General features: G+C 38.9%; 3 protein-coding genes across 4 annotated transcripts in view; 2 read left to right on the top strand and 1 right to left on the bottom strand.

The window, feature by feature from the left end:
* Positions 1-405: 405 nt before the first annotated feature.
* LOC107228008 (putative defense protein Hdd11) lies at positions 406-4,964 on the bottom strand. The gene is made up of 4 exons (XM_015669348.2): positions 4,824-4,964; positions 2,180-2,363; positions 1,656-1,796; positions 406-1,392 (listed from the first exon to the last, which is right to left on the bottom strand). Exons 2-4 carry the CDS (start codon positions 2,360-2,362, stop codon positions 1,225-1,227), a joined length of 492 nt encoding a protein of 163 aa, XP_015524834.1. The 5' UTR covers position 2,363; positions 4,824-4,964; the 3' UTR covers positions 406-1,224.
* Positions 4,965-7,974: 3,010 nt separating this feature from the next.
* Positions 7,975-10,409, top strand: LOC107227983 (cytochrome b-c1 complex subunit Rieske, mitochondrial). 2 transcript variants are annotated; one of them, XM_015669329.2, is made up of 4 exons: positions 7,975-8,196; positions 8,742-8,894; positions 9,468-9,645; positions 9,753-10,409. In XM_015669329.2, exons 1-4 carry the CDS (start codon positions 8,103-8,105, stop codon positions 10,036-10,038), a joined length of 711 nt encoding a protein of 236 aa, XP_015524815.2. In that variant the 5' UTR covers positions 7,975-8,102; the 3' UTR covers positions 10,039-10,409. The 2 variants fall into 2 exon arrangements, with proteins under 2 accessions (XP_015524815.2, XP_015524807.2); XM_015669321.2 differs by having other exon boundaries at positions 7,975-8,310.
* An 11,886-nt stretch (positions 10,410-22,295) lies between these two features.
* The window catches only part of LOC107228005 (zinc finger protein chinmo), a 91,278-nt gene continuing 85,683 nt past the window's right edge, over positions 22,296-27,890 (top strand). Inside the window, exon 1 of the mRNA XM_046734938.1 lies at positions 22,296-22,380. Coding sequence (XP_046590894.1) covers positions 22,308-22,380 — 73 coding nt within the window. The 5' untranslated portion in view covers positions 22,296-22,307. The remainder of the gene's footprint in view (positions 22,381-27,890) is intronic.

Genomic DNA, 27,890 nt, shown 5'->3' with positions numbered 1-27,890 from the left:
ACAGTTCTGCAGTCTTTTTGAAAAAAAATCCGATACAAGTTAAACTTGAAAAAATCAATTTGCACCTTCAACTCGTTGACGCAACAAGCTTTGATGGAAATTTTTTACTCGGGGAGATAAATTTTCGGAATTCCCATTTCTACTTGACTTCATTCTCGTCACGACTAGGACTAGATAAACTTTGCAACTTTGCTAATCGTCAAAAAATTACATTCATTTTTTCCATAACGAAAGAATTCCCCGCATAGATTAGATAACACTTGATAAAAATATACGGTTTTGTTATCCTTTCAATTATTATATTATGTAATCCGTAATATGAATAATCGCGAGAAAAAAAAAAACAAAAAACTACAAAGCCACAATGAAAAAGTTGATTTGACAATCGTGTAACGGAAAATGGTGTAATGTGTGCACATATACATATATTTATACATCTTGTACGTTGTATATACATATATATTATACATAAATTTTTACATTTGGTCGGATATCCGGTGCATGCATATATTTTATTCCAATTTAAAAATGAAAATATACGACACACACGTATCTTCGCCATCGTAATTATACAACGACTGACTAGCTTCGTGTGGTTCGTAATAATCATATATATATGTGTATATATATATATATATAGGTAATTATTACAAAATATTTTCATTTTTGATCAATAAACGTATAATCTATATAAAACGTAATCAAATATTCTGCGGTTATTTCGTGTGTCTTAAAGCCACTGGAATTCGCACATGCTATTCGTAAAACCTCTGTCAAAATTCACTATACGTTGAGTGTTTTTCTTTCAAAAAGGAATATCTCGTATATAAATTAACAAGAATTGATGAAAATAAAAAAATAAAAATTGCTATAGCAAAATTCTTCTTCTAGGTCCAAAATAATACAATATGACAATCATTGTCGAAAAGTCTACGCTGTGCGAAAACTATCTGGCTAAAATACGGATTCGTGATCGATGAAAACAATTCCGATCAAAGAATGGTAACAAATTTTCGAGCGCGGACAGGATTTTGTTATTTTAAGAAAAAGAAGAAGAAAAGAATGAAATTAAAAAAAAAAAAAAAAACTTATACAACGGGGCAAACTCTATCGGTGAGCCGTAGATTTAATAAAAATCCTCGATTCTAAGATCTATGAAGAAAAAAGAAGATCCATTGCACCCTGCACCCTGTATGATTCGTCAAGAATTCATTTTTTCATTGCTTAGTGTTTAACGACGCGAAGGTTCGACGAGGTCTGTCCAACCCAGAAGGTTCCACCATCCTTGACGAAGGTCGCCTTGAATACGACGATTCCGCTGAAATCAGCTGGAGCCTCCCAAGTCAAGATCTTTTTCGATTTTTCTTCGGAGTTTTTGTGGGTGACAGCATTCTGCGAATAAATTATCGTACACGTTATCGTATATACGTTATACTCGATGTGTTGTTCAAGATTAGGTAATGCAATTATTAAACATACGTTTCTTAATTAAATTACCATCATTACTACAATTTTAATAACAGAAATCTTAAAGTACAACTGCGGGATTCTCAAAGTGGCGTAAAAAGTGTGGTTTGAAAAAAAAAATAAAAATTAAAAAACAAGTCAAGGAACATGACACCCCCTTCGTTCCCGCATGTCGCATTTCTACCAACCTTCTCTCCTTTGGGACAATCGATCGTCTGGGCTTCCTTGTCGTTGGGATCGACAGAGAATGATCCAATGATATCGTTGCCTTGTCGACCCTCGACCAAAAATCCCTTGAATGTCGCATGATCGAGTGCTTCAAGAGTTATCTGCAAAAACAGCGAAACGCGATACTCAGACTCCGTTCACAGCGGATTACCGTTCTAAATGAAACGAGGATCAATCGATCGCATTCGAAAACCGGTTTCCCAGAATCGGTGCGCCTGTACCTTGATCTATGCAAATCGATTCTTGAGAAATGATAAAATCGCGTGTGACAGTAATTTTATACCGTGCCCGTTGACCACTTTCGACCGCAATTTTATTCACACACACACGCGCGCGCAAACAGAAATCGTGTAATTGCGCAACGCTTTATGGTTCCCAGTCAGCTTGCGAGTTTGTTTGTGTTTTTTTTTTTCTTTTTGTTCTTTCCTTCTTCTTTCCTTCTTCCACATTTTAAGACCCACGAACGAATCACAACGATATTTACCTCGACCTTATCTCCTGGACTTATAGTGCTCTTGTCTATCGAAATTTTGAACGGCGACGGTCCTGCCTGAGGATCCACGTGATGTTTTGGCGTCATGTCTTCGCAGACGGCAGGCGGAGCTCCGGCGCTGAAACCCTGAGCCGCCGCGACGATGCTCGCGATGAGGAGGAAAAAACGGAGCATCCTGGAAAATCGAGAAGAATAAAAAAAAAAAAAAAATTAGAAAATAAAATAACAAGCTGCCGTTACGAAGATCGGTTTCCTCCGATCGACTGCTGCGTAATTTTATGCCATTCCGCAATTCGTACTTTTGATCGATATTTAAAAATCATTGGAAAGAAAAAACACTGTGACTGATTTTTTTTTTTTTTTCTTTCTTTCCGTCACGTGGCGTAGATTTTACAAGCTCGTCTGATTTCAAACGTGTCTGATTTTATTTTTTTCCACATCGAAAGACCTTTGCAAAGTGAATGGAGAAAAAAAAAAAAAAAAAATGTCGAATTACGGAATTCGAAATCGTTAGTAACCGATTAATTCAAATCGGTGCAACGAGGCCGAATGAAAGTGGAAACTTGCACTCGCGCATCCTTGAGAGAAGCGAAACGAAGAGGGTCCTTAATTCTGACCGATGATCGTTCGAATGATCGATACATGTACAATGCTAGATCCGGACGACAGTTGAAGGCCCGATGTTTAGTCTCTCCAGAGATTGTAGTCGTACTTGAAATTGCAACAAATTACACAGGGATAAAATATCGCAAAACTGCACCGTTCGTAAGGATAATCGTTTAAATACACACGCGAATCTGCGATACGTAATTTTACCATCAAGTCAGACGAATCACGATCGCGTATTGATAAGGTGACGAAACTCGGTCCGGTTGTGAAAATGAAAAATTGTGTATTCATCGTCGGTGTTGATAATGATCACCGTCTCATCTCAGACTCGTTTAATTTTCCATACGCATGTGTCGCAGCTTACTCGGCTTATCGCTTCCTTTCATCAAAAAATTTTCAATACCACCGATAAAGTCAAGGTTGCCAGTGCAAATACCGCTTGTACAACACGACGCTTTGTATAATGGAAAGTTTATGCGATACACTGCAAAATATGTTCAATATCACCGAAGCTAAAGGTCGCCAATTCAATTTGTTTCCCGGAACAGGAAACGGAATCGCGAGTACAGCAGACTTCGTGGAGAATGGCAACGAAAAAATCAGTAATTGTAACACTTGGTAAAGAACAATGGCGAGAATTAGAAAAAAATTGTGAATAAAAAAAAAACAAAAATAACAACTTACAAGATTTTCGATAGATCGAGCATAGAAACGATTAGGAATATTGACGATATTTCGTGTCGTGAAGACATATTTTTCATCGCCTACTGTAAATATTTCGATTTCACGTTAACGAAATTTCGGCGACAATGGGTGAACAAAATTTTCAGCAGCTTTTCTTAGTCAGCTTGTTTTAAAAAACGTGAAAAAAGATCTATTATTCAGCCACGTTGAGAAATAAAGTGAAAACAAGGGACAAAATTTGCAGAGACAGTGAGAAGTAGATTCTTGAAAATTACCTTTTTTCCATTTGACAAAAAAAAAAAAAAAAAGTTGGATACAAGCGTCTGCTGATAAATGGAATCCTAGAAAAGAGACCGTAACACCGAATCGTTTCAACGGCATCAACTCGTTGAGTGATTTTGTCGCGCTGCGTGCATAATTTGTGATTACGAAGACAGCTTTCACTATTGAGCAAGATGATTATCTGCTTCTGGATATCTCTCAGCTACAACTGCCTGCCTAACCACAAAGACACCGGCTTATGTTCCACGCACGCAGCTTTGCTCGATGACATTTTTTAATAATAGCTATACGATGACTGTCATTAGGATACATCCTGCCTGTACATTCATATATATATATATATATATATATATGTATACATGTATTTATAAATATGTATATACACATATATGTACGACTTTACGTGCAGCAATCAGTCAACCGGCACTTCCACCATGTTGAAAGAAGATCTGTCCAGTAATTTAGCCGTTCAATTTCCCTGCAGCAAAACCGCGCGAATCTTGAAATTGCGAATTGAATTCCACCGGCCGAGATTGGAGGGTCAGAAAAGAAAAGATAGTAATATGGACTGAAAATATTGAACTTGATGATTCTTGATTTGTATAATTATCGAATCTTATATAAACGAAAAATTTTTAATCACCGAGAGAAACGTTTAGTTCCGGCTACCGCTCAGTCCTTGACTATTTTCATTTTTTACCGCAATCGAAAAATATAGTTATATAGAGAATGAAAATTAGTTTTCTAGCTGTTACCAAAAAGTCTGGTATCCGTTACTACTCTTTATCATTACCATCACTGTGACTAGATTTTTTTCTAGCTGTTGCGAAAATTTAATGCTTGTGCAAGAGTAAATTGACGTTAAAGCCTTGTTTAACTAAAAAAGTAGAGTAAACCGAAGAAACTGATTTTGCGTTGCGTTTTTTTTTTTTTTTTTTTTGTTTGATGCCTGGATTCGAACGGATGATGGAAATGACGCAGAAATTTTAGCGTTCGATAGTTTTTACGCTGTGATTAATTAATACCGTGTTAGGTTATAACGAATTGCGTAAGTACTCACTTGATGAGTTATGGTTACGGATCGGTGTCCGTCGGACCAATCGAGAAGGTAACGACCGGTCGAAGAAGTCAAAGCTGAGTTGTGGAGCTGTAGGAATGAACGGTTCCCTTCTTATATCCTCTTGGTCAGCCCCTCCCCTTCGCTCTTTGCCAACCCTTGCTTTCTTTCGAGTTCCCCGGAGACTTGCCCAACACATTCGCACGTTTCAATGAAAATGCACGCGTATTATAAATCGGCACGGGACAACGACTCTGAAAAATCTGAATATGCTGTCTTATTTATTAATTTAATTGATGTTTTCGCACAATATATGCGATTGGTTCGTTGCACGTTGGATAAGAAACTATTTCAACGTCGGTACGATCCTTGATTGTTATTCATTTATTTAATTTATTTTATTTCATTTTTTTATTAATCCCGCCGCCTATTATTTACCCACATTTTCGATATCCCGAGACAACTTTACACAAATCCGTGTCAATTTTTTCACCTCTCCTAAAATATTGAGCATAATTTAGATTCCATAGTTTTTAGGTCACCACATCGGCGCGGATTTTAAAAATTTAACGAAATACCGAACTTGTAGCCCATAACTGTTGCTCGAAGACACGCGTCGTGTCACGAAAATATTGCACGCATCGCCATGTAACAAGATAGATACAAAGATTACACAGATACTCGTGGGCATATATAATCTCTCCTCGATGATCGTCGTTATTACTCAAAACCATCATCTTTCGGCCGTGCCGCCGCCGCCTTGACACAGTGAGCCTTTCACGCGAGACTGATATTCACTTATACAGATGAAACTCGAGTGAATGTCGTCTATTAACTGTTACGTGTATACCTCAGTATCCTTAACGCTTGTGCGACTATTGTGTAAAATTTTGAAAAAAAAAAAAAAAAAAAACAACAACAACATCTTCACGACAATACTGAAAATCAACTCTGTCAATGAATAAAAAACGCTGTAAGATGATTAATCGTACGTTTTATTTTTCCAATAATTCTCAAGCACTGTGAGACGTGTGTGCGTGTGTGTTACCTATTTTGTATACGGTGAACTGTGACAATGATTGATAATAATTATAATAATAACAATGATATAACCACTCCGTCAATCATCAGTTTTTTATTTCTCATTTCTACTCTTTATTACAGTTTATCTTTAAGTTCATCGACATCGATAGTCGGAACCCATGATTTGCGTTGTGTAGCAGCAACAGTACACGAGGCTGATTGCGCGGGTCCTTGAACATAGTCTGAGTAACTATATTTGAACATAACGCTTCCTAGATCCATTAATTACAGACTGGTTTCGAGAGTTTTTGATCAGTTGAATCGTTCAAACGGACGTAAAGTCATTACGGACACGTGCGAAAATTAGTGACGATATTTCATTTTTTACACGCTCACTTTTCATCGTTCCACGTTTTATTTTTTTTTGTTATACGAAATTCATTACGAATGTTTAGATTCTAGTAATTTCTGCGAAAACAATAATCGTAAATAATACGAGCTTGGATTGTACTTATTTTCGTCTCTAAACTTTTTATCTGATTTCTTAAAATATAGTCGTCTATTAGCGTGACTAGAGAAAAATGAATTCCATTATAGGTACATCAAACAGTGAAATGAATCGTTTCAAAAAGTCTTTGGCCATTAAAATGATCGAGATATGAAACATTTCTTTCCGAATATAACAAACTTGTTCTTAATAGATATAGTAGAAAGATTGTTTTTACATTGTTTGAATGGTGTACTTGGAATCAATTATCTAAATCCAATCATGCGATAATTCATTATTCGTTAGCATCCAGAACGCTTTGGGCATAAATCTGTATTAATGACGTCAAGTGTGTATTTGGTTGTTAATGTAGTTTTTCTACTTCTGCGTCGTTTTAGATGAAAATATGTTTAATCTGCGTTTAATGGTAAAATGACGAAAAAGGCAGTGCAGCTGTTATGCTGTCCTCTTAACAGCCTTGAAAGCTTATACAACAGTATGACTGTTGCGTTCTCCGTTTGATCGGACATATGTGAACAAAAAATAAGATATTCCTACTCTACGACTAATGTTGAACAAGAAAACTAAACGGGTGATATTATCGACTGACTCAAACAGGAAGAAAAATGTACTTGATGTGCTTTGAAACAAAGGAAGTTAAGTTAGTTGAATGTGTAATAATATGTACAAAGTGCTAGACTATTTTTTGCAACAACATAAATTTGAATTTCAACAAATTTATTGGGATTTCAAACCTGACACGCAGCCCGGACATTTTTCCGTTCGCCACCGTATTTGGTGAGCTTCGGTAAACAGTTCGCGTAAAGAAAATTCATTATTCTGCACATTGCAATTTGAAATCCAAGGATTGAATTGTAGCGCAGTTTTGCAGTTTCTCATAAAAACACTGTCATTTCTTTTCAGCATGCGTGCTTAGAAGCCATGCACGCACGGCATGAAAGTTCAAACTTCGCGTGTAGTTAGTTATGCGGTAACGCCGATAAGATTATAGATAATTGCATGCAGGACAAAAAAAAAATTAATAAACAATTTATGGAATCGATCTATAAAACGTTTTATGATTGAATTAAGATTATTTTCACCTTGATCTTGTGAAAAATCGGGACTGGTCTGGAGTCATTTGTCTCCGATTCCACAACAGTGAACCCGGACGTGGAACGGACTTGAAAAATATGAGTATTTTTATGAAACATCAAATATCGGGTTCTTGATTTGGAATTGCGTTAATTTTCTTTAGATACTAAATAAATCGGATTTTAATCTGCACTTCGTCTCGTGTGTTGAAACAACTGTTCATACTGAAATGTAGTGTAGGTTGCCTTTGTGCAGGCGTGAATCAGTTTCATTTCAATACAATCAGAGTATATTAATAGAAAAAAATATCATATCTCCGATTCGGGGGGGGTTCGTTTTACCGAATGAAAATGTGAAAAACATTCGCTCGAAGTTGCGCAACGCGAAAAAGAACGCCCATCAACGGACGTTTCATTCAAATTCGAAACTTTCGAAGACTCTTGGCGGGAATGTGAGACACTGCCGATTGCTCGAGGCGTGGTGCATTCGCGATCCGGCAGAGGGCAGCAGGTGGTGAAACCCTCTGGCGGCGAGGCATAAAATCACTCTCAGCATTCCAACAGGGCGGCCATATCTGTCGGGTTAGCTCTGTGGTGCGCGATCGAGTGAATCGTGGCTGGCGTTTGGACGTGGTATTTTCTTCGATTTAGAGGAAGTCTAGAAACAAATTAGTCGCGATGAACGTGATAGCGAGGACGTCGAACCTCTCGCCGTACCTCAAGGCGACCAGCGCCGCGATCCCGAATGGTTTGAGGCCAGTGGCAGGCTCAGGTAAGGTGCAAAAGAGCAAAGTCGTCGTAAAGTCAGACGTCGAACGGCTGACCAGTTACTCGCTCAGCCAGGCTCTTCCCACCGGACAGTTGCGCGCACGATCAGGCATAACAGGTGCGTCTTTACTCGATGCAAAACACGCCCGACTCGTTTTCGGGAAATTAAGTATCACCCCTAAAAAATAACGGATCGAATCGCATTATGTAACGAATTGCCATTGCATGCGTAACATGTACTTTCTGTCGTTCACGCGCACATCTACCTCTCTCATTGTTCGTTTTACCGACCGAGCGCAGTGTTCTATTTCTAATTCATCATTTTCATTTTATACTTCTTAATTTAAACAGTTCAAATAGGATTTTCTTCGGTCATTGCTGCTTACCAAATAAGCCTCGTTTTAGATTTCATTACTTCGCTTTTAGTCGCGGATTTTGATAAGAATTCTTTTACCGACCGAGCAGCGGATTGTTAGTTTGAATCTTTAAATGTTCACTTGTTTTACATGATTTGATTCTCAACAGTTTTTCTCTCTGGTTCATTCACAGGGATCGGCGCAATGCAACAGATTCGTCTGGGTCACACGGATATTCGCGTACCAGACTTTTCTGCTTATCGAAGAAAGGATGTTCAGGACCCGACAACCAAGAGCCGAGAATCTGCAGAGTCTCGTCTAACGTTCTCCTACCTGTTTACTGGAGGTGAGTAAAAAGATCCTGCACATCTTGTTTCAAAAATCATCTGGACCCTATTTTGTACCGGTTCGTGTCCATTAAATCGTATCTTTTTCTATAATCGGGTCTCGAAAATTTATGGAGAATCTTCCAAGCTCCACTGTAATGTCTTTGAAAAATTTATTCAAGTTTCGAAATACTGTCACAGTGTTCAAAAAGGAAAATTCCAGGACCCGAAGGTAAATACAATTCAAGATGGTAAATTATGGTACATCATGACTTTGAAAACAATCTTTTAATTATGATTTTAATGTTCCGATTTTGCATTTACATCTCTCGATCGAATATATCATGCGATTTTTCACCAAACATTATAAACGAAGATTATCGGAATCGTCGGAACTAACGAACGCTACAAGTTGTCCAATCCAGAAATGAAAGAAGAATCTGGTTTTTGTGATGTGGAAGTTTTGGAACGTTCCTGAAATGATACAAGAAGTGAAATGGTTAGATGCGGAACCACTCCTTTCCCAAAAAGTGAAATAAAGTGAAGTAACAATTCGTTCTCTGCGAATAAAACGGTTCTTTTTTGTATTACAGCGGCAGCAATTGCTGGTGCATATTCGGCGAAGACTGTGGTAACGCAGTTCGTAACGTCGATGGCGGCTTCAGCCGATGTATTAGCTCTGGCTAAGGTTGAAATCAAACTGGACGACATACCGGAGGGCAAGAGCATGGTTTTCAAGTGGCGTGGAAAACCCCTTTTCATCCGACACAGGTAAAGACTAAATTTAACAAATACGATCACAATTTTTACCTCGTAGTCAATTAAATTCAATTAAAACTCGTGGTTATGCACGCTTCAATTTGACGAACGGTTTTCAGGAAGGCCGATGAAATCGCGAGGGAGCAAAGCGTGGCTGTGGAAACACTGCGACATCAGCAACACGACAACGACAGAGTGAAGCGACCGGAATGGCTCGTCGTGATTGGTATTTGCACGCATTTGGGATGCGTGCCGATCGCCAACGCCGGTGAATTTGGTGGATACTATTGCCCGTGTCACGGATCTCATTACGACGCCAGTGGCAGAATAAGGAAGGGGCCGGCGCCCCTGAACCTCGAGGTTCCACCCCACGAGTTCGTCGAAAACATGGTTGTCGTCGGCTAAGTCCAGGAACGGGTTTCGAGGCTTATCGTAGAAAATTGGCGTAATATTTAAAAATGATTATCACAGTTGTTACATCGTTATGTGAACGTTTGGATTGAGAACATTGAATTTTTCTCTCCTCACCGCCTGGTTCATATTACGGCGGAATGATACAGATCACCCTGCATCGATAATTATTACGCGGTCATTATTACCCTAGATAACAAAATGTCACACTATTTATATCAGAGAAAATAACAAAGAAACAATGAATCAAGCGGAAAAAAGAATAATTCAAGTTTGTCGGACCCGACAGAAATTATTGTCTATATTAATTGTGTAACTTATAAGTTGTACAGACTAGAATATAGAATAAAACATTTGACAAAGAATTCGTCTTCAGGTATACATTTTAATTTAGGAATTGCAAATTTTATTTCCTTTCTATGCAGTTCATTCATTTAATTTCTTACTTGTTTAACGAACCCTGGAAAAATTTCGTTTACCGAAAATTCCCGTTCTTGATCATTTTAATTCGTAATTAGCTTCTAAAGATCGATTTTCAATCATTCACTTAAGCCTAAAGTGGAACGTGTAAGTCGATTTACTAAGCCTAAAAATTTATTCAGTGACGAGATATTGTTAATTGTCTTTTTAAATCGCATTTCCGAGAAGCATGCGTAAGACTCAAATATTTTTCATTTATTCAATTCTTGGGTGTCAATCGAGAATACGATCAATCAAAATATACGGCAAATCCTATAAAACAAATTTCGAAAGTTGGTACACATCCTCACTATCCTGAATGAATGAATTTATAATTTAATGAACACTTTCAATTATCAAAATCAAAAGAGTTGAATTCCATATCGAACCGTAATGTATTCTCAATTTGGGAAAAGAAATCTTAATCCCATACATTACAACAGAAAAAATCAGGTCGAATTATAATTTTGAAGCGAATATGTTACAGTGTTATTTTTTAACTCCCAAAGTGACATTCATCCGGAACACAGCGAAGTAATTTTTCTAACCGTTCCAGAGTTAGGATGCAAATTTGTGATTCTTGATCGTTCAGATTCTTCGAATAAATTTCCACTCTATCAATCTTGGTATCAGTAAGGAAATATAATTTGATCTTTAGTTTTATTTTTCATGCGAAACAAAGTTGATACAGATGTACAACAGGTTGGAAAAAGTTTTTCCGTGACGTCACCTATGCCGAAATAATGTCAAAAATGTATATTTAAATTGCTATACGATGCTTTTACAATTACATATCCGTTTTACCGAAAGTAACGAAGAAAGACCTATGCTGTACGTATGCGCATACGATAATCATGAATACATTTTCTCGCAAAACTTGGTTGTCTTCAAACGTTGCGTGCAATTATTCGTGTACACTTTTTTTGAATTCGATGTAACGACAATTAAGGGCAAGCCGACAGGTGCGCGAAGTCCGTGATCGACCGAGGCGTCGTCAGTTCGGTACAAAGTGAGTACCTAATTCTGAAGAGCATAGCGAGAGCGGCGCAGCGCTCCGAATTTTAGGGGTGACTCCCTCCCTCCGCCCTTCGAAGAGTCCAGTACGCCGGAGGGCGAGCAGGAAAGAAGGAAGGGTGAAACGCGCAGGGCGAATAACGAGAATAAAGTTCCCGCTTCGGGGAGGTAGCAGCGCTGCCGCCTTGCGAGCAGTGAACCAGGTTCGCGGCGATGCGCCGAGCGCCGTTATTCCCACCGCTGCAAATCGGGCGAAACGGGAGGTAAACCGGCGAAAAGCAGGATCGTCGCAGTTTCGCGCCACCCTCTCCACGCCGTCGCAACGCGGCGTCTGCAACCCCGCGGACAAAATCTCCAAACGACAACGCAACACGCGTTACTCGAGCAGACCGTGCTTCTTACCTCAGCGCAGTCGGTTGTTAGGTATTCACCTGCTCGTCCGCGCCGCGTCGCGTTGCGTTCTCTCCTGGGTTCTGATTTCCTCGGTTATAAACACGATGCGCAGTGCAGTGAAAGGGTGCAGACGATAATAACAATAACCCTGTAACCTGGTGGCCTCCTCTGCGCCGTCGCAACTGTCAACCGGCATCGAGGGGCCGCTGAATGTCCGATCGCCGGCTCGTTTTTCCGTAAGTACATACATCAAATCTCAAATATCGTATAACGCATATTCGCAAATGGCATGCGGCAATTTTCCCCTAGTGACTTTTACTCCCCCGCTCGCCATCCTCCCACGACGTCAGTTAACGAACAAACTACGATCGCCGGGCAGCCGCGAGTTCAGGCAACCCGCCACCCACGCCGGTAAACCGATGCGCCTGCACGCCGGCTGCATTTCTATGACCGTCTGATTATGCACCGCCTTTTCTACTTACCGCATCGCGGGTTTAATACGCGTAAACGTGATAAGAGAGCGGCGATTCGACCCTCTTTGTTTTTCCCATTTATCGTCCTCGACACGTCCCGAATTTACGTTGTGATAATACCCGGTCAAATAAGTCGTTAAATCCTGTCGATGCAGGCAATTGTCCTTCTCGTCCGCGTTACGTCGGTATTAGGCTGAATCGACGCGTTTCTCTGCCTTTCTTCTCCCATCGATGAGGTTTCTGAATCCGTGTGTGCGCGTGTGTGTGTGTGTGTTTGTATTTGTGAAGAGTATTTGAACCCCATCCGTACACAGAGTGTACAGCGTACAGGTACTGGATGCGACGCATGCCGGGTACCGTGTAGAATGCGTGTGTTTCCAACGTGTGTATATCATAGCTATAATCCGCGTGCAAGGGCATCGCAGTTGGCTTGGGTGGTTTATTGTTGTTGCGGCTGTATTATGCTCTACACCGATTCTACGAATGACCGAGTAAACCGATCGCGTTTTTCAATTGTTTTTACACTTTATTTACCCCTGGTGTAAAGTTGTACGTGTATTTGTTTCTTTCAATTTCATGCACATGGAAATTGCTCGAGAACCTGTTACTGTGCCACGGTGTTAGTGTAGTGTTGTACCCTCTCTTATGCGCATATATTTACGTACGTATACACTTGATGGCGCAACGAGAATATTAGGACGGTTAATTTCTTAGGCGTTTACTTTTGCTCGTATTGTTTCATCCTGTTTTTCTTCTTTCTGCGATTCCCTTTCACGTCTACGTTATTATACGCACATCATAAAAGAGATTATCTCGTTCCGGTAAAACCTCGGCTAATATGAAATGATTTCTTTCAAATACTATCTTCGTTGGATGAAAAACGAACTACTCTATGTAGTGGAGAAGCCGTTCAATGCAAGAGAAGTTCTTTTCGTAATAAAAGTTTTTGCACTAGCAAACATTGCGCTGTGTAAATCAATTTTTATGTAACATGCATCACATGTAAGATGAAGAAACAAGATGATTATTGTCTTCTAGAACCATCTACCATCGATTCTTTGCCTGATCGATGACTGCTTCACATCCATTTATTTTGTCTGCGTAAAGTATAATAACAATAGTATTCTTACACGTGTATTGTTTATTATATAGAAGCAGTATTATCGCAGTGCGCATCGTGTGATACACTGAAATCGAATCAGCTGATCCGGCCAGCAAATGTAAAAAGTCTCGCCAACCTTTTGCACGAAACAACATGTTTTCATTGTATTGTCAGAAACAGTGAAGTTTAAGGAATTTTTAATAGATACTTTGGAATGATGAATTAAATTCCTATCACTCGTAGTTTTTTTTTTTTTTTTTCTAACTCAACCGTAATGTTCACTTTTCTGACCTGAAAAACGGGACGAAAGTGGCATATTATTCCCTCTTTACTTTTTCCTAATCTGTGAGAAAAAAGTAGAACTTTTCTCCCTCGTTTTTACAAATTAATTTTTCAGAGTTTCTGATTTCCTTTCTTTCTTTTCCACTTTGAACTACATCTCTCTGTATTATTATAAACTTTCAGTAATATCGTATTTTTCAGACTGTTACAAATCACACTTACAAATAAAATGGAACCACTTTTAGGTCAATAATGTGGCCAGAGTTAAGTCGGGAATAAAATCCCATACGTAACACAGGAATAAACATTGATCATTACCTTGTTGCATAAAGTACTAATTTTGAACCACAAAAATTATGCTTCACAAGTTTTGTTTCACTAAAACCGTATGTGGAGAACGATAAGCGCTAATTATATGAAACTGTGTTCAAAGCGTATGAGCCTTACGATTGATTTCGAGCTGAATTTCGATCGTACACCGAAGTCTTCGGGGAATTACCTACCCAGTTTTTTCTATCTCGTTTCCTTTCGTCCGGTATCAATATCACGAATCCCGTTCATCCAAAACCAAGGTACACGAAAATCCGGGATTACTGGGAATCCGGATCCGTCGGAGTCTCGGAAAGCGAGTCGAATTCACGCGCCGTTTTTCGGGAATAATTATTCCGGCAGCAGGAGTTGAGGGTTTGGCGCGATACGTGGGCGGGCGAAGAGAGAGTGAGAGAGAGAGAAAGAGAGAGAGAGAGAGAGAGTGAAAGCGGTAACGAGTGGCGGGTATTACCCACATTCTGGAATATAGGCTGCGTCGTTATCGGCGCACGAAGGGTTTGACAGCCTTGTGACACGCATTCTGGGGTTGTATGTCCCCGCTAGAGAGCGAGGCGAGTGCGTGTGGCTGCATGCCAGCCGGCGCTGAGGTTCGTGCGTGTGCGAGGCGGGTGGCAGGCGGCAGGCGGCGGCGGGCAGGCAGCCCTGGAATCAATAGATGCGTGTTGCACCTCGGTAGGCTTCGGCAGTGTTCCCTAGTTCCCCCTTGGCCGACGAGTCTCTTATTCGCCCCGCGCCCTGTTCCTCGCATTCATCCCTTTCCCAGCGCCCTTTATCCCTTCGTTCCCTCCTCTCTCTCTCTCCCTCTCTCTCGCTCTCTCTTTCTCAGTTTCCCCTGCAGCGCATCCTAGGCAGCAGGGCCTAAGGTGCTCGTGTACCGCGAGCTTTCTACCTGTACGAAATTTTCGCCATGACGTTATATTAATTTCGTCACGTCAGACGCACGTTCCTTTCCACAAATTAAGTAAATACTCTAATTACACAGAGCTCGAGATCTGCAGTGGCTGATTCGGGTTTTTTTAGTACTACCCTGTACGCGTTAACAAAAATGAAAACTTTTTAAAATTATTCTGTTCAATTTTCAGTTGAATCAAAGTAAAGAAGATTGATAAGAAAAAAGATGAAAATTTAACAATATTTCGATACTTTTTTAAGAATTTAGTCACCCCGCTCTGTTGCAACCGTATATTGCGACCGATGTTTTCCTACGAAAAACCGAAATATCATCTCACGAGCAGACAAGGAAAATTTAGCTCGAAGAGACGAGAAAAAAAAAAAAAAAAAAAAAAAACGGATCACGAATTACAGGAACGAGAAGAATTTAGAGATCTACAGATATGTTCTCGGAAAGGAAAATAACGAGACAATTAGAGAGAAACAAATGTATAAGCAACGTTTCAACGAATTATTTCACGTAAATTTATATTAATAATAATATTAACAACAATGATAGTTTTCCAGTTAGAAGAAAAAAAGACGTGAAATTAATATTGCGGTAACTTATTCGGTAAATTATGAGAAGCGTATTAAGTATTATACACGATTGTAGGTGGAAAACTGGCAATTCAATGGAATGATGTGATGAAATTTTTCGAAGCAATTAAATAATAACAATGCAAACGTCATCATCCGGTGAAATATTTCAACAACAAATCGTGGCAAGGTGATTAAATCTATTTTATAACCTTCTTGAATACAAATTAGACCAATCCGAACAAACTCCAACGAGTAGTTTGATTTTTATAAAAATATCGTCCGTCTAAAACTGTATAAATATTATAAAAAGTATTCGAGTAACCTTAGAAAGAAAACTTACCGTATAAGAATATGAGTATATTACAGTATATAACAGAAGAACGGTGCGCCAGTTTTACCATTCAAGGAAGAGGAAACAAACTAAAAAATAAATAAACAAAAATACGATTCTTACGACGCGTTCTAGCATCTCTAAACAGTCGTCACCGATTAATCCGTCCCGGGTGAAGACAGCAACACGTGTATCACCTGTCGTCCTCACGTATAGCTGCAATAGGTATACGTATAAAAGTATAGATATACACACATAGGCGATAACGGAACGCGGAGGAGATAGGTGACTGGGTGACCGGGTGACGGAGGGATGAAACCCCGGCGGGGGTGGTGGGGGGGTGGCGGCGGCGAGCGCTCTACTCAGCCCTTGAGAAACTTGCAAGGACTTGGCGTAATCGTAATGTGGAAGAATAGAGAAAGAGAGCGGGCTGCGTGAACGTTAGCTTGGAAGGGTGGGTACGGAAGGAGGAATAAGGGCAGGAGAGTGCGGCGGAAAAGAATAAGAGTATCACGCTCGTGTGCACCTCCCACCTACACCTGTGCATTTATACACACGTACGTACACACATACATACATGTATGTATATGCACATACATAGCCAGACGCGTATACACTGTACATGTATATAAATTGTAAATGGGAATATAGGCCCCCCGATATACGTGGTATACAGGCGTGACACCTGTACACGCACCGTTCGCTATACGTAGGCAAAGGTGAGTCTAAGGCAGTAGAGCCGTGGGGCGGTAAGAGGGTGACCAGAAACGCGGGGTGGAAGGAGGGTAATGATTAGTTCTTCCGAGGTCGGGGCTGTTGCCGGGTGCAGGTTGCTTGGCTGCTGCCCCGCGGCGCCTCCACCACCACCATCCCCCCTAAACTCACCCCTTCACCCCTCGGCCGGCGTCGACCCCCTCCGCCCCCTCCTCCGACGAAACCTCCTCCGCGATTCCATCAACCCCCGAAAATTTAATCCCCACTCCTCGAGGAGACGTACGGATGGCGGCTTCGCGGCGCTCGCCGGGCGTTGGAGGGATGGTGGGTGGGGGTGGCGGGGGCGGAAGGGGGAACATTGCAAGGTTGTCCTCCCCTCCAGACTGCCTCGTGCGAATCTACGCGGTTCAGGGATGTCGGTCGATGGGGTAGTTTTTGAACCCGGTTCGGGGTTACGTTCACCTTAGATATTGCCAAATTTCATACTTCTCGACGTTTCAAACGAAAGGTGAAAAAATTTCCGGCACGTAGTGTATGAAGGATTTTACATGGAACGCGTGTATGTGTGTGTGCACGAATTATTTATTGTAAGAGCAGAGTATGAATTAAGGATGAATTTGAGTTTATACTGGTCGCAGTTTGATTAATTGCAAAAATTGTTTTTGCGAGTTTCTTTTTCGAGATCGTTTATTAGTACGATAAAAATTAATTCAATTTTACAGTTATTCAAATTTTTTGTATCCAGACCGAAGTATTGCGGTCTTAGGGCATATTACACGTATTTCTTCAGATTTTATTTCACTTGGTTTGATTTTGATATAAGTTATTGGAATGTATGTTTTTAAAGATATGCGAAACATTATTTATGGAAAATACTCAACATTTGTTGGGTAAGGTAAGTGTACCAGTTATTGACCAAGTCTCAATTATTGACTTTTTTTGGTTGAATCTGTTTGATCGTTGGTTCAAAAATTACCAAAAAATAAATTTTTAGCATTCAACCGTCCAGCGATTGGTTTTAGTCATCGAGAAATTCACAATTTGTGCGGTCACTTTATAATTTTGGAAAATAAAAAGTTTCAATAATTGGTACATTTACCTGATTCATACCAATTGGGAAACTGCAGTGTAAAACGTAACGAGATCTATAAAATTGATATTCGGCATTACGAGGTGCACAAAATTTCTGATGAATAGCAGTGATCAAAAAGTGAGACTTTGCGAACAGGCAATTTTCATTAGATCTGTTTCTGTAAGTATAATAAAACTGAATTATCCAGAATCAACAGCATACTAGTTTAAATTTTTTACGTTCAATTTCTCGTGTCACGTACATGTTTGAAAATGTATTAAAATAGAATCTAAGAAATCTATGCAAATTTGATTTCATTTCGCTTGAATTCCGCATTTAAAACGGACTTTCGTACGTCGCGATTACGAATTTCTCTAACTCGCCAGCGAAAATATTCGAGCATTTGTTCGAATGAATTTGTCTGATTTAGGGAAAATATTTTCATGAAATACTTGCCAGACAATTGCGTGCGCTTACATAGCCACTGACAAAAATTAGTGAAACATCTTACGAGCATGAAATTCCTTTCAAATCGATATTCAAAATTTCCTCCATCTTTTCCCAAATTCGACGCATTTCACCCTCGAAAATGTAAAACCAAAAAAAAAAAAAAACAACGAAGAATGTTTTCAAGCCTGGTAAATAAAAAAAACTATATCTCGTTAGAATTTCACAAATCTGTTCGAAAATTTCCACCGTTTCGGAACAAAAAAAAATTTTCGGACGTCGCGAATCTGTATTCGTAAATTGCTTCGATTCAGGGAAAAATTTCGCATGCCTTTTCGAACGAAGAAAATTTAAAGAAAAAAAAAAAAAAACGAAGATTCACGGCTTTTTGTCGATTTCGGCAAATCGGACGATAAAAAATTTAGGGGTGTTTGAGGGTGGTCAAGGTTATGTACGGCCCTGCATCCCAGCTCGCGCCCCCAAACGCATTTTCTAGCGAAAGTGATGGTCGTCGTCGTCGCCGCGTGTATATGCGGGGGTAGGATATAGGCGCGCACAGAGCCACCCTCTTCCCCCCCCCCCCCCCCTCTCCCTCTCTCTCCCTCTCTCACCCTCTCTCACCCTCTCTCTCTCTCTATACACCTACATACCTACATCCAGCCGCGTAGAATTACACGCAAGGTATTCGGTACGGACGTCCGGCTGAGCCCGCGCAGTGACTGTAGATACGCAGAGACGCACAGACGAACACAAAGACGCCGACGTACGAATATTCGCGACGAAATACAGTAGAACCCACGTAGTTTTCCCGAAGAGGCTAATTAACCGGACTGAGAAGGGTCGAAGACGGGAAGATAAGGAACGGAGCTAATTTCGATGATCCTACGGGAAAATTAACAATATGAAATATGCGCTGAGAGAAATTTTTATTTCCAGTTACCGCTCAGTACTTCACTATTTTCATTTTTTTACCGCAATCGAAAAATATTGTTCAAGGTAAAAAATGAAAATTAGTTTTCCACCTGTTACCGGAAACTCAGGTATCCGTTGCTATTCTTTATCATTACGATCACTGTTGCTAGATTTTCTTGCAACTGTTGCGAAAATTTAATGCTCGTGCAAGAATAAATTGACGTTGAAGCATTGTTTAGCTAAAAAAGTAGAGTAAACCTCGGAAACTGATTTTGCGTTGCAATAACCAAAAAAGGATCGATGATGGCGCAAAATGTTTAGGCGTACTTCGTTTTTCGTAATTCCAACAATATTCAAACAGTTTTTTTTAACGACACCTGTTTTACTCAATTTTTCAGTGTGAGTCGAGCTGGAGAATCGAAACGCTGTGAAATCGGAGAGGAGAATTAAAAAAAAAAAGGCTGTAAATGCCTGCATTCGACAATTTGAAAAAGAAAAAAAAAAAATGATTTTTATCACTGCATAATTGTTTTTGCTTGGATATTTTTTTGAACTACACTCGTCAACTTTTTTAATTCTTCTCTTCAATTTTACGACAGAAGGTTTTCTCGAAAATATATCGACGAAAATTAACGATCAAGTTGTGATTTTCATACTTTTCGAGTCAATGAATGAAAAGGGTATAAACTAATTAAACAAGACTGGTCGTTTGCTGTTGAATGATTTTTTTTTTTTTTTCCTGTAATTGTCGAGGCTACTTGAAATTTCTTCGAACCGTGGTACCGAAAATTTGAAATACAACTTTAAAAAATTTGATCTCGATACGAGTTTCGAACGCTTTTGCAAGACTTCAGTCAAGCTTACGGTAAAATCGTAATTGACATTGACTCGACAGCAACGAGAAAGAAGGAATTATTGAAGAAAGATGTGTCGAGAATGTTGATATTCGTTCTCGTATTCGTACAGTTATATTAATACGCTATAAATTTTTCTTTTACGAGTCGTATGTGCAGATTTTCGTAAAAACTCGGTCGATTCGTTGAAGAGAAAAAATACAAGTTGATGTAAGAAAAAAAAAAAAAAAAATCGTTTTCTTTCCTATTTTGAAGGTGAAAACGACGGAGCTGAAAAAAAATTAACGAATTTGTGTCATCGCTCAAATTACATAAAATTGCTTTTCGATGATTCGAACAATTTCTTGTCCAACCTAATTAATCTGATTTCGTACCGTTCCCGAAACAGGGTTGAAAAAAAGCGTCGTTAATAGTGAATTGATTTTTAAAATGCGGAAGAATAAATTAATGTTAAGGCTTTATTCAACTAAAGAAAAATGTAGTAAACTAAACGAATATATTTAATGTTGTTTTAATCAGAATACAAGAAGACAAAATAGTTACTGGTACAACATTTGCAGGTAATATTTCAATAATATTTAAATCGTCACCACATAAAAATCGCGTGAAGGTGAATCTTGACTGTAATTTCCCATCGTAAGAAACGGCATTTTTGTCAACAGCATTCAGAAAAATTTGAAATAAATACGACTTGGCAGCCAAATGAAAAAGTTTGTGTACATCTTGATTAAAAAAAAAAATAAACGGTACGAACTGAAAAAACATAATCGTTTATTTATAAAAAGTAATAATTAAAGAAGGAAAAAGTACATTTTTGTCGGTAAAACATTGAAAATCTATTGGTTTCCTGTAGAATCGAAAGTTCAAATTGAACATGTCAATTTTTCATGCCCATAATTTCGTTGTAAGATCCTGTGAGTTTAAAATTTTTTTCATTCAACAGTTTCCGATATCGCCAATGGAGTTTGTCGGACAGACGGACATTTAAGAAAAAAAACACCTGTTTTTCGGAATCCAGATGTTCGAAAACGTAAAGAAATCAATGACAAACTACACTGAAAAAAATTTCATTTGTTATCAGAAGCAGAAAAATTGAGTAAATGAGGTATGGTTAAAAAAACTGTTCGAACGTTGTTGGAATTACGAAAAACGATGTACGCGCAACCATTTTGCGCTATCGTCGATCCCTTTTTGGTAATCGCGACGCAAAATCAGTTTCTTCGGTTTACTCTACTTTTTTATTTAAACAAGGCTTTAACGTCAATTTATTCTTGCACAAGCATTAAATTTTCGCAACAGTTACGCGAAAATACAGCAACAGCGATCGTAATGAGAAAGAATAGCAACGGATTCCAGACATTCCGGTAACGGCTATAAAACTAATTTTTTCATTTTCTACCTGGAACTGTATTTTTCGATTGCGGTAAAAAATGAAAATAGTCAAGGACCGAGCGGTAACCGTAACTAAAAATTTCTCTCATTGCAATATTTGTCTCCTTTATCACGAAAGGTGAAGAAAAGTAAAAATCTAAAGAAAAATTATGAAATTTGCGTGGCAAAAAAAGAATATAAAATTCTTGTCAAAAAAATATCAACGCCGACACGTGTCTGCGGTATAAATATTCCCGGGAATAAATTTTACATTCGAACGTCGTCGAGAGCGAGAGAGAGAGAGAGAGAGAGAGAGAGAGAGAGAGAGAGAGAGAGAGAGAGAGAGAGAGAGAGAGATGCGGATAAAAGACGCCACGCGCGGTTTTAACCCCCGCGGGAAAAAAGTACAAGGATCGGGTCCTACTGTAGAGAGTTTCTGCGCTGTAGGTCCTCCTCACCCTCCCCCCCCCCCTCCCCCTCCTCCTCCTCCTCATCCTCCTCCTCATCGGTTGACGAGGACGTTCAGAGGGTGGCTGGCTGTGTTCACCATCGCACACGCGCGCCGGGCGTAGATCCACGCGAGAGTTCGGGTTTCGGGAGAGTTTACGGGGGGGTGGGGTGAGGGTGGGTGGTAGGAGAGGCAGTAACCTTGCAGCCCCCGTGTTGCGTGCGAAACCGAAAGGGAACGCGAAACGGCGGTGCAGGAGGAAAGCGAAAGCGAATGCGAAAGCGAAAGCGAAACCTTCCCGGGGAAGAAGAGGGAAGAGGGAAGAGGGAAGAGGGAAGAGGAAGGGGAGAGGCGCCGGTTCAACCCCCGCGCGACTTTCGCGTTTCAGAAGGAAACGCCGAGGGGAGGAAGCGCCTCTCTCTCACTCCGTTTCTCTCTCCTTTCACCCAGACACCGACGACGGCCAAAGGCTGCGCCGGCTCGGAGGGTGAAGGGAGGGTGGTTGTGGGTCGGGGGTGGGGTGGGGGCGATATTCGGCGGGGGTGCAACGTGGGGTGGCAGTGACGGGCGTGACGTAGTCGAGGGAGGATGTACGCCCCTGTTGGCGGGCCCAGCAACCAACAACTACCCCTGGTCAATCCATGGTGGGTCCATCCGGCAGGTATCTATCGTATCTATCCATCTCTTCTCGTTGTCTCGTGTTTGTGTGTCTTTCCGTCCGTCCGTATTTATTATAACTTTGTATTGAAAAAATTTCGACAAGATTCGCGCCCCGTTTCAACGTTTTATACACGGCACGCGCACGGAGATATTCGGCAGACCTAAACCGTATAATATCATCGCACCCCCGAATCCTTATCACCACCTCACCGATACTCATGTACGTACCCAATTATCAATCGCGTCAAACCACTTTTCGACAAATTTCACCGTACGTTTAACAAAATTCGGTCTGTTGAAAACTTGGGGAAAATCGCGTCGATATTTTCGCGAAACGATCCTACGATCCGGCAACGAAATCTCTCGTAGTCGTAAGCCTCGTTGGTTTTGTATCGATTGCAACAAGTTGTTTGGTTTTTTTTTTTTCGTTTTTTCATGTTTTTTTTTTCTCCAATCTTCAACAACCGTTAACAGAGTGTTGAAGAATTAAGAGGGCAACGACTCGGTTGTGATCGGTAAAAAACGTTCCTTCGTTCCGTTGAAAAGAAAAAGAGAAAAAAAAATTAGAAAGAAAAACAACTCGTTCGGGTTTTACACTTCTTCCGGATCACATTTTTTCTATCGAGGATATTTGGTATATCGGATGCGAGAAAAGTAAAAAAAAAAAAAAAAAAAACATTCATCGATTCCGAGGGTTAATTAATTATTCCACCGGTATTCCACGGTAAGTCATTTTTCACAGTGAGCCAGTTTTGCGATTGCGAAGAAACAAGTTTACGGAACCGACCGGCTCGTTCTAATTTTCAAACCTTCCGAGTTCACCGGTTAAACTGCGAAAAACGTAGCAGAAGTAATTCGTGAAGTTAGGATTTAACGATTTCGATTAAAACGTTATCGATCTTTTATTCGAAATTTACGATGATCAAATATGTAATCGTCTAACTGCTGAAAGGTTTAAGGATATTAATTTTCGAACGAGCTTTTCGCGACTGGTATTTTTTGTCTTTGATTAATCTTTAATCGCTTGATAGCTTGGGGAGAATTTTTTGCAAAAATATCTTATCGCAGCTACGTCGTCGTTATTTTACTTTCGAAAATATATCGCTGCTAAAATCGGAATATACGATACGTGCAACGCTAATTATTAATGCGCTAGAAAATTTTTCGTTCAAGGTACGTATTAGACACTTGTAATCGCACACGTGTTACATATGTTTCGTGTAAAACGACCCTCTAATACGGTGGAAAAAAATCATTTCAGTTACACCTGTCTGACAGCTGGTACCCGATACGATTTCAGTGCGAGACACGCGTTTTGTAAATTTTGTTTTTTCTTTTTTCTATTACATCGACGACTGTCGCGCGGTTTCACAAAGCGATAATTTTCTGGTGATACAATGTTTATGTCTATTGACAAGGTGTTACTTCAAGGTTTTAAATTATACCTTTGCGATAGGTATTATAGGTATATATATATATATATATATATATATATATATATGAATGTGTTATTTTCAATACGCCACAAAAACGATTTGACGATTACAAACCGCAGAAAATTACGAAGCGATAGAATTTTCATTATTGTATGGATGAAATTGAAAAAAATGATTATCCTTTAATGCGAATCTATTTGATAACTGTTTTTAGTTTTTTTTTTTTTCAATTAGTTAGGGATTATACAGTTGTATAAATTTTCACCCATCGTAAATATAAAAACAAAACTAGGATGAATGCGAAGAAAGAGATTAGGAATTTTGTTTTTAAATAATAATTTCTGTTACTATTATTAATTAATTTGTTCGACCTAATCGAATCTCCTTCTCAATCGTGCTTCTTCTGCGTATATACGCATGACATTGAATTCGATTTATCCCTCGTCGCAATTAATGAATTACGCAACTAACGAATTGTATACAATTCTCGATTAATTTTGCGTTGTATAATCTGTACTGTAGAGATATTTTCCACGTCAACGAATTTTCATTTATGTACGTCGCTCTGTAATAATTTCGTAGTTTGTTGTTTTTGTTCGTATTTCTTTTTTTTTTTCTGTCACCCTTATCTGTGCAAAATATGCAAGTGCCGAATTAAAGAGAACGAATGAAAATGGGAATTGGATGAATAAAAAATTTTTTTAGAAATTTGTCTCTCGAGCAATTGATCGACGATTAGAAGAAGAAGAAGAAAAAAATAAAAATCAATTTTATTTCGCGGCTGATGCGCAAATTTTTATTTTTTTTTCATAAAGTTAGAAATGAAAAGAAATCGACAAACCCCCGAAAATCGCCCGCGAAATCTCAGCGAATTTGCGATGTGCGTGTGTAAAAAAAAACTTTATTGACCAACTCATCTTCTCGATCTATAAATAATGTGTATAGGTATTGCAAATATATTCGCTACACCTGCGAATATTGTACAGGTGCGTCGTTAGGAACGTAAATTGAAAAAAAAAAAAAAAGAACGAATCGAAGGTTAAAAAAAATCTAATGAAATAACGCAACTTTGTACAGAGGCGGATTCCTCTTTCAACTATAAAATCTGAATTTATGAGCTTCAATTCTTCGATATACGTTCGCCTGTTGCGTGTTTCCTTGAAAATCATCATTCGTGTTCCCATCTTTAAATATATTATACATACACACACACACACACACACATACGAATCCGTACATAAAATATATTCACGTGTAAATCTACATTCTTCGGTATTCCGGGATTCAATATGCAAAAACACGAATGAATGAAATAATTTTCTAAAATCACACCGAAGGTCAGAAATTTGATAAACTACAAGATAATAAAGTAAAGAAGGAATTCCTTGAATAAATAATCGATCAATTCAATTCTCCGGTAGAAAATGATCATTTTATTATAAATCCGCGACTATTCTAACTGCAGAAATTTAATTACCCGTTGAATGTAACAATCCAATGAATTTCATTATATATATATATATATATATATATATATATATATATATATATACATACACACATTACATTACGTATTAACTAACAAGACAATGTTCCTTTTTTCATTGCATCATATATATATAATATTGTATATTACACAGGCGTATAAATTGTTTTATATTGTGCAAATAGAGATTCGATCGCAGGTGTAGTAATTCTTTTTATACTTCAAATATAATATTATACTACTTCCTCAAGGTTCGCGTGATACGTATATATATATATTCCTAACGCAGTAGAAAAAGAAGAAATATAAATTGATAAAAAAACAAGATTCACGACGGTGTGGGACGAAGGAAGGGGAGAGGGGGAAGAAGTGGGCATAAAGAAGGGATAAACACCTGAAAAGCCTGCGTGTGTATCTATATACAGTAACATGTACCTGTATATATATATACTTATATACACATATTTAGTCAATATTACACGCATTCACGCATGTTGCGTATAACGGTGTGTTAATCTATCCTAAATATCTGGTAGCCAATTAGCGCCTCGTGGCTGACCATAGATATGTACGTAGAGACATACATACGTACATGCGCTGAGAAAAATTTCATTTGTTACAGTAAGTAGAAAAATTGAGTAAAACAGGTGTCGTTAAAAAAAAAAACTGTTCGAATATCGTTGGAATTACGAAAAACGAGGTACGCCTAAACATTTTGCGCTATCGTTGATCCTTTTTTGGTTATTGCAACGCAAAATCAGTTTCCGAGGTTTACTCGACTTTTTTTAGTCAAACGAGGCTTTAACGCCAATTTATTCTCGCACGAGCATTAAATTTTCCCAACAGTTGCAAGAAAATCTAGCAACGGTGATCGTAATGATAAAGAATAGCAACGGATACTAGAGTTTCCGGTAACAGCTGTGAAACTGATTTTCATTCTCTACCTAGAACCATATTTTACGATCGTGGTAAAAAATGAAAATAGTTTAGGACCGAACGGTAACCGGAAATAAAAATTTCTCTCAGTCTGCATGTACGTACGTAAGTATACCTGCATTCACCTGCAAGATCTCGGCTCTCCCCGATGTTCACAAGCCATCCGATCCGTAAAGCTAAAAGCGTGCATCGTGTATGTATAATGCATATGTACGTATATGTTTCTCTGTATGTGCCTGCAGTTCACGTAGCGGTACCGTGTATACGTATACGTAGTAAATACCCGATGCACAATAATGCAGGATGGGTGCATCGTCCGGTTTTATATACCTATAATACATGTGTTACCTAGATGGGCGCATTACGTATGCATGGAAATTATTCACGTGGAATAGCTCAGTTTTTACCCGACGGATATTTGAAAAAGAAAAAGACGATTTGGAGAATCTTAAGTAACTCTTTCAAGTCACAGTTGGATGCTCAGCCTCCCGTTTGAAAAATTTACATCTCGTGTAGCCTTATCACAGTTTATTTACAAATTCGAATGATCTTTGTTAGTTCGTACGAACGTTAAAGTATGGACGAAATCTAATCTCTTTCTTTTTTTCTTTTTTTTTCTTACGTCATCGAGTTTGAATAGTTTTTTTACATCCACCATCTTTGATTTAGAAATTATGTAAGTTTTACTTGAGATTCCTGATCAGCGATCCCAAAAATTTATCTCGAGTAACAAAATTCGGGATGAAATATTGAGTGGAGAAATGTGCGACAGAAAAGTTTAACATAGGGATGGATTGATGGATCGTTTAATTCGTAGATTTATCATGATTTTTCATAACGTTTATTGGATATTGTTGATAAATATATTACGGGTAAACACGTTGGACAAAATTCTCCCGCGGTTGAATCGACGAAAATCATTCCAATATCGCGAAATTGAATCAAACGGTGAAAAAGTTACTTATCTAAACTCAAAATGGAGCTGCGAAAGAGGCGAATGCGTTTCAGGTACTAATCAGGTATAAGGATCGAAAAAGAAAACGTGGAATAATTTTATATTTACAATCCTGGAAGAACGTAAAATGCGCAAGTCTTTTACACAACGTAGAAAATTTTTTCACTCTGATGACAAACCCGATCGACGTAAAAAAAAAATTTCAAATTCTTACTAGTAAGATATAGAATTTCTTCGATTGAAAATTCAAACGAAGCTTTTTTTTTTTTTTTTCTTACCCAATCAGTCGCAATTTCAGATGAAATATATATGTCACGCATACATCGTATTACCGAAATTCGATCAACTTTTAAATATTACGTTCACCGTTTTCTCCCCCCTTTTTCTTGCTCCGTTTTCATCAAAGTGCTTCGTCTATTCCTCTCGTACGCAACGAGTCAACATATCCTAGACTAGGATTCGAAATTATATGAGAATATAAATAAGTGCCTCCGAAATTCCCTGCTTTGCAATCAAAACGCGGCGGATCGAAAATGTGAAATTCTACTCCAAAACTACCTAGAAACAAGATGAGGGAAAAAAGAAGAGAACACGAGTACAAAATTGAAAATTTACACACGCGTGAAATCCGAGGTTATACGAAGGAGAATTTTTTTTTATTTTTTTGTTACTCATTATCGTAAATTTGCATATCTGTA

Source organism: Neodiprion lecontei, chromosome 3, assembly GCF_021901455.1.
Source record: "Neodiprion lecontei isolate iyNeoLeco1 chromosome 3, iyNeoLeco1.1, whole genome shotgun sequence".
NCBI lineage: Eukaryota > Metazoa > Arthropoda > Insecta > Hymenoptera > Diprionidae > Neodiprion > Neodiprion lecontei.
The sequence above is the reverse complement of the archived record's forward strand: the minus strand, read 5'-3'. Positions and strand labels throughout refer to the sequence as shown.